The 7,187-nt window shown below is 45.8% G+C and overlaps 1 protein-coding gene across 1 annotated transcript; it reads left to right on the forward strand.

The window, feature by feature from the left end:
• Positions 1-2,588: 2,588 nt before the first annotated feature.
• LOC125550751 (short-chain dehydrogenase TIC 32, chloroplastic) lies at positions 2,589-5,098 on the forward strand. Its single transcript, XM_048713833.2, has 8 exons — positions 2,589-2,836; positions 3,176-3,407; positions 3,514-3,593; positions 3,821-3,974; positions 4,068-4,146; positions 4,375-4,456; positions 4,554-4,609; positions 4,777-5,098. Exons 1-8 carry the CDS (start codon positions 2,719-2,721, stop codon positions 4,945-4,947), a joined length of 972 nt encoding a protein of 323 aa, XP_048569790.1. The 5' UTR covers positions 2,589-2,718; the 3' UTR covers positions 4,948-5,098.
• The last annotated feature ends 2,089 nt before the right edge of the window (positions 5,099-7,187 follow it).

The following is a 7,187-nucleotide window of genomic DNA, read 5'->3' on the forward strand; positions in this document are numbered from 1 at the left end:
CGGCGCCAACCCCGGACATCCGGCGCCTCCCGACAGCCCGGACATCCGGCATCTCCCCCGAAAATCCGGCAGAGAGCAGCTGAACCTCCACTTCAGCCCGGACATCCGGCCGCGACCCCGGACATCTGGCTCGTCCCGAAGCCCCGGACATCCGGCCTCCAGCCCGGACGTCCGGCACCCGCGCGTGCCTAACCGGGCCAAAGGCCTATGTACCCCCTCCTCACTTACCCCTTCGTGGCTCTAGACTATATATACTCCTCCACCTCCTTTTAGTTAGGGTTAGCGTTGTGATAGCTCATATTAGAGATAGAGCCTCGCTCATCCACACTGGATCTACTCCACAAGAGAGACCGCGACCCCTCTACGGAGAAGATCCACGTTGGATTAAAGACCTCCTCACGGAGAAGACCATCAAGACCTCCTCACGGAGAAGACCGGTTACCATTTGTATCGTCCCTTGTTGACTTTGAATCTTGTATCTCCTTTTGTGTACTTGGATCTAGCATATGTGTGATCGTTCTTGTTGGTTTGAGTGATTCTCTCGTGTTCTTCGTGTTCATCGCGGGTTCCGCTCCTTTCGTGAAAGATTGTCCATCCAAGGTTCCACCCTACATCACTTTCTTATAGAAAACACCAGAAGACACAACTATTTCTTTTTTGTTTTCCATTTTCCGTTCTTCATCTGTAAAAGGAAAAAAATATTTGTGGGTAAAATAAAAAAACATAGAAGAAACTATGGCTAGATACCTAATGATATTCACAGAACCACACAAGATACTTTCTTATCGAAAACCCCAGAAGACACAACCATACAAGATCTTGTACGTTTTCTTTGTATTTCTTTCAACTATTTCTATTCAAAACCGTAGGACCTTTTTTCCCTAATCCACGCTCTATTAGAATATAACTATTTGTTTTTTTCGTTTTATGTTCTTCATTTCGAAAATGAAAACAAATTTATATTAGAATAGAACTATTTCTTTCTTGTTTTCCATTTTCTGTTCTTCATTTGTACAAGGAAAAAGATGTTTGTGGGTAAAATGAAAAAAAAACATAGGAAAAACTATGGCTAGATACCTAATGATATTCACAGAACCACACAAGATACTTTCTTATAGAAAACACCAGAAGACACAACTATTTCTTTTTTGTTTTCCATTTTCTGTTCTTCATCTGTAAAAGGAAAAAAATATTTGTGGGTAAAATAAAAAAAACATAGAAGAAACTATGGCTAGATACCTAATGATATTCACAGAACCACACAAGATACTTCCTTATCGAAAACACCAGAAGACACAACCATACGAGATCTTGTACGTTTTCTTTGTATTTCTTTCAACTGTTTCTATTCAAAACCGTAGGAAGTTGATCTCTCGAGTGCTCCGCGCCATCGCCTTCTCTTTTCAAGTAGGTCGCCACCCCATCCTTCCACTGTCCCCCTCCCCCATGTGGGAATGTGTGAAGGCCCCGATATATCGGATGGACTCATAGTGTTTTTCGACTCACGTCTTTTAGGTAGGTTTTCGATAACTGTTACTTTTTTTACCCTTTTGACGGTGGTGGCAGCGACACTCGGTAAAGTATTCTCAAACAATGTGTTGATGGTGGTGACAACAAAGCCGGTCCAGCGAATAAATTCCCTCAAGTCTCTCCATTTCGATGGTGTCATCGACGGTGACATCAATGGCTAGACAGTGTATTTTTCTGCCAGCCAATTTGGCTGGTGAGGTTATGATCTGCAGGGTTTCTTGGCTCATGAAACAACCTCCTTTTTTAAAAGTATCAGATCTATTATAAAAATTCACAGGAAGTACAAAACACCTTAAACATTATAAAATTTACACAGAGATTTCGAGACCATCGAACGAGCACTACTACCGTTCGAATGAGCCGCTGGTGCGCCGTTGTCGTCACTCCTTTACCGGAGTCGGCTTGACCTTGTCGATGACAGTCGGGAAGTTTTCACATGGCTTCCTTTTATCCCGCAGCCTCGCCTCCGTCATGTTGGTATGACCTTTGGTGCTGACATGATGCATGCGAGAAACAATGGAGTCTTGGCTCTTAGATCTGCAACTCTTGCAGCAGTGACGATGTCGTCTTCAGGATATTGGATCGACAAGACGTGTCTTTCACGACTTCTTGTCTGCGATCAACAACGACAAGATGTCGGCTACAATGGAGTGGTATGCGGCGGCGCGCCATCGACCCGTTTGGAATGATGAAAATGGCCGATCCTTTGAAATTTTGATGTACTCGCTTTGTAAACAAAAAAAATGTTTTAGATCACTAAAGAGGAACTTTTTTAGGGAACTTCTTTGTTTTGTTTTTGGGGCATTTGGTTATTAGATCCGCGTTCTTTTTCGCAAAATAAACAAATAAATAATCAGAGTGTATAATAACGCATCAAGATTCGTGCGGAATTAACCTGCTCAGATTGCAGGAAAAAGATAGCATTCTTTGTTTTGTTTTTGGGGCATTTGGTTATTAGATCCGCGTTCTTTTTCGCAAAATAAACAAATAAATAATCAGAGTGTATAATAACGCATCAAGATTCGTGCGGAATTAACCTGCTCAGATTGCAGGAAAAAGATAGCACGGTCGACGATCCTCCGCCGCAATCCTTCTAATCTGCTGCTGGAGAGGAGAGGCCAACGTAGCTTAGTGTCCAAACATACCGACTAGCGAAGGAGGTGGTGGCTGGCGGCGGCAGCAACGGCGATGGGGATCTGGGGCTGGCCGTGGGGGCGGCGTGGGCTCTCGGGCTTCGGATCCGCGTCCACCGCTGAGGACATCGCCGCCGGCATCGACGCCAGCCATCTCACAGCCATCGTCACAGGTGCGTGCTTCTGCTGCAGCACTTTTTACGAGACTGCTTGTCCCTTGTGTGCTACTGCTAGTAGTGGCTGGATGCAGAGTCTCATCGCTTGCTGACAGTGTGCTGATTAATTAACAAATTAGTGATTAAAAAGCTCAAAATATCATTAATGGGATTATTTGCATTTGGAATCTGTAATTATTGGAGCTATTTGTACTGTATTATTTTTGAGTAAATAGTAAGGGAATTGTACAGTTATCATGATTTAAAGACAGTTTCAAGCACATTTATGCTCATTCCGAGTACAGTACAATACATGAGGCAGACTGATGATTCTGCACTATTGATTGTCATATGCAGGAGCAACAAATGGCATTGGCAAGGAGACGGCCAGAGTTCTTGCACTGAGGGGAGCAAACGTGATCATACCAGCAAGGACGCTCGAGAGTGGCCTGAAGGTGAAAGAGAGCCTCGCTGAAGAGGTCCCGAGCTCCAAGCTACATGTCATGGAGATGGATCTGAGCTCCCTCGACTCTGTGCGCACCTTCGCGGGCTCCTTCAACTCCTCCCATAAGCATCTGAACGTCCTCATGTATGTCATTGTAATTAGGCATCATCAAATATTCAAAAGAGGCACACAGTTTGGTTGGTACTAGTAAACACACTCACTGGGTTATTTATTCTGGCCTTCTCTGAAGAAACAATGCAGGAATAATGGCCTGCCCTTTCCAGCTATCCAAAGATGGCATTGAGCTACAATTCGCAACGAATCATCTCGGTATGTATTGTGCAGTTACATCCCTTTATGTTATAAATAAGAGCTGTATAAGTTTGTCACTAGTGTCATGACCGTCGTGTAGATGCCTTTGATCGTACACTGTTACCCATCAACAGTCATTCATGTAAACATCAGAATATCTGCTATTGCTGATGCTGCGTTGATATGAGATGTTCAGTAGTCCAGGCCTCTTCAAACACCTTTTGAATTTTTCACCTTGCGAGCAGGCCATTTCTTGCTGACAAATCTTCTACTTGACAAGATGAAATCAACTGCCAAGGAGACCGGTGTGCAGGGTAGGATCGTAAACCTAGCTTCAACAGCTCATAGAAGGAGTGATGGCAAAGGCTTTGATCTGAACAAGCTGAACAACGAGTCCAAGTCAGCAATATGCTATTCTTTACTGATTTTGTTTGCATGAATTCAACATAAGATCTAGCTGAAGTTCTTTCTAACGTATTGAAAATTTTACAGGTACAATGCATTTAGTGCATACTCACACTCCAAATTAGCAAATATTCTCCATGCAAATGAGCTATCCAGGCGTTTTCAGGTCTGCGATCTCTTACACGTTACATCCCTATTATTCATCATGAGTTAAGCCTAGAACACAAGCGCCAGCTGAAACCTGACAATGATTTTTAGTAGTCTAAGGCTCTAAGCGATGCACTTGCAAAATAATGTTGTTATTTTGTCTGAGCTGATGAAACATGATGCACAGTAAGGTAATACACATTGTGTCAGGCCTTAAAGGACTAAAGGTTGTTTGCTGGAAATCCAGGAAGAAGGATGTGATCTGACTGCAAATTCGCTGCACCCTGGAATCATCGGAACCAACATCGTTCGCTACATCACGACAAACAGTAATATCACTGAAAACATAACACATCGGTTCCAAAGGAAACTGTTCTGCCCAATACACTTAGCAGTACCCCAAACCTTAAACTGAATGTTCTGCAGGTGTGCTGGCCTCGATTTTCTCGCTGGTCAAGCCTTTTGTGAAGGATATACCCCAGGTAATCGAGACATGGCCGTCAGTGTCAATCTCTTACAAGAAGATCAAGCATATCTCTCATTCCAAAATACACGGCCATCAGTATCAATGTCTCCCAAGAAGATATTTTTCTATGAAAGCTAAAATGATAACAGTATTTTAGCCTGACAAGACTAATCTGTTGTTCAGGGAGCTGCAACTACCTGTTATGTGGCATTGCATCCTGATACCAAGGGTGTGTCCGGCAAATACTTCGCTGGTTGCAACGAGGCGACGCCGACCTCCGTTGCAAGAGATGCAGAGCTGGCCAAGAGGCTGTGGGCGTTTAGTGAAGAACTTGTAGAAAATAGATCAAAATGATGCGATGCGGTGTGCTGTGATTGTGTGCAGCGGCGACGCATAACTCCGCCACTGATTGTTTGTATATATGCATGTACTGATCGAAGAGGGTATGTCTACCTACCTACTGTAAACTGCCAAAAAAAATCCGTGAATACGGAAAATCTTTGCATATCTTTTCATCGATAGGAGAGTGTAGAATACATGGTACAGGGTACAGAAGCAACTCGCAAGCCTGTACACATGGCTGGCCTGAGCGAGTTGCCGGTGCGCATGTAGTCTAGGGGCTGCCCTGCAAAAAAAAAAATGTAGTCTAGGGGCTGTGTTACCCCGATACACGATGGCCAACGTTTCCAGGAGAAGGAATTTTTTTGAGAGAAGGCCATCATGACTAGCTTTATTAACTTAGATCAAAATTATATCGTTCACAAGGCTATTGACGACACATGCAGATGGTTCGTCAGTCCAACTATCTGACACTTTATTACAAAAACTAAACTTAGCTAGCTCATGAGGTGCGGTATTCGCCGCACGAAAACAATGCTTGAAGGTGACCCTCCCAATTGACGTAACAGTATCCAGACACTCCGCAAAGACTGCTGCCGATGCATCCCACCATTGTGTTTGTCCTGTGCAAAATTGAATGACTTCAAGGGAGTCTGATTCGGCCTCAACCCGATTAAAGCCTAATGAGTTTGCAAATTGAAGGCCATCTCGCATTGCCCTAGCCTCCATAGCCGTAGCATCTGAAGCACAATCATTGTATTTGCATTGAGCACAACCCATTGTATTTGCATTGAGCACAACCCGGAGGAAGGATTGCTAAACCTTTGTCACCGGCGTGTGCCCAGAAGCGAGATTTGTCTTAAATGGAGTGCACCGTGCGCGCGAGAGAGGTGTTGAAGATAAAGCCGTACCCCTGTTTCCAGATTGTCGAGACGGTGATAATGGTGAGGGAGGCAATGCCCTGGCGAAAGCAGCCGGTCGAGGTGGAGATGGTAGAGGTGAGCCATTCCATAAAGTCATCGCCGTGCCTCAGGGGTTCGACAGTAAGGGCGCACCAAGCAAGCACCTCGTGTCAAACTTGCCGAGAGAAAGCGCATCCGGCGAAAAGGTGTTGCGTTGTCTTAGACTCCTGGTCACATAGAGGGCATATATTGTCACGTAGAGGCCATGCCGAGCAAGACGATCTGCTTTCCAACGTCTGAGGCTCCACCGTTCTCCACAATATCTTGTTTCCAGCGAACCACAAGAAGATCGTTGGAAAAATAGAAGGAGAGCACAACACTGCCAGCAGAAAGAGGTACTCTCCTTCCCTTATCTGTGTAAATCTTGTTGGGGAACGCAGTATTTCAAATTTTTTCCTACGATCACGCAAGATCTATGTAGGAGATGCATAGCAACGAGAGGGGAGAGTGTGTCCACGTACCCTCATAGACCGAAAGCGGAAGCGTTTAGTAATGCGGTTGATGTAGTCGAACGTCTTCGCGATCCAACCTATCCAAGCACCGAACGTACGGCATCTCCGCGTTCAGCACACGTTCAGCTCGATGACGTCCCTTGATCTCTTGATCCAGTTGAGCACAAGGGAGAGTTCCGTCAGTACGACGGCGTGACGACGATGATGATGAAGTTACCGGCGCAAGGCTTCGCCTAAGCACTACGACGATATGACCGAGGTGTGTAACTGTGGATGGGGGCACCACACACGGCTAAGAAAAGACTTGGTGTGCCTTTGGGGTGCCCCCTCCCACGTATATAAAGGGGGGGGGGGAGGAGAGGTGGCCGGCCCTAGGGGGGGCACGCCATGGGGGGAGTCCTACTTGGACTCCCGGTCCAAGTAGGATTCGGTCCCCCCGCCTTTCCTATTCCAAGTAGGAGAAGAAGGGAAGGAGGAAGAGGAGAGAAGGAAGGAGGGGGGCACCGCCCCCACCCCTTGTACAATTTGGACTGGGCAAAGGGGGGCGCATGCCACCTACTGGCCAACCCTCTCTCTTCTCCACTAAGGCCCATGGTGGCCCATTAACCTTCGCGGGGGGGGGGGGGGGTCTGGTAACCCCCGGTACTCCAAAACTTATCCGAAACGACCCGAACCATTCCGATGTCCGAATGTAGCCTTCCAATATATGAATCTTTATGTCTCGACCATTTAGAGACTCCTCGTCATGTCCATGATCTCATCCGGGACTCCGAACAAACTTCGGTTCATCAAAACACGAAACTCATAATACAAATCGTCTTCGAACGTTAAGCGTGCGGAC

Source organism: Triticum urartu, chromosome 4A (genome assembly GCF_056163025.1).
Source record: "Triticum urartu cultivar PI428250 chromosome 4A, HENAU_Tu73, whole genome shotgun sequence".
In the NCBI taxonomy this organism is placed as follows: Eukaryota; Viridiplantae; Streptophyta; class Magnoliopsida; order Poales; family Poaceae; genus Triticum; species Triticum urartu.

Excerpts from the sequence above, each read along its gene's own strand:
- LOC125550751 (XM_048713833.2), top strand. The coding sequence starts at position 2,719 with ATGGGGATCTGGGGCTGGCCGTGGGGGCGGCGTGGGCTCTCGGGCTTC. Across the intron at positions 3,594-3,820 it reads ATTCGCAACGAATCATCTCG|GCCATTTCTTGCTGACAAAT; the intron begins GTATGTATTGTG and ends CCTTGCGAGCAG. Across the intron at positions 4,147-4,374 it reads AGCTATCCAGGCGTTTTCAG|GAAGAAGGATGTGATCTGAC; the intron begins GTCTGCGATCTC and ends CTGGAAATCCAG.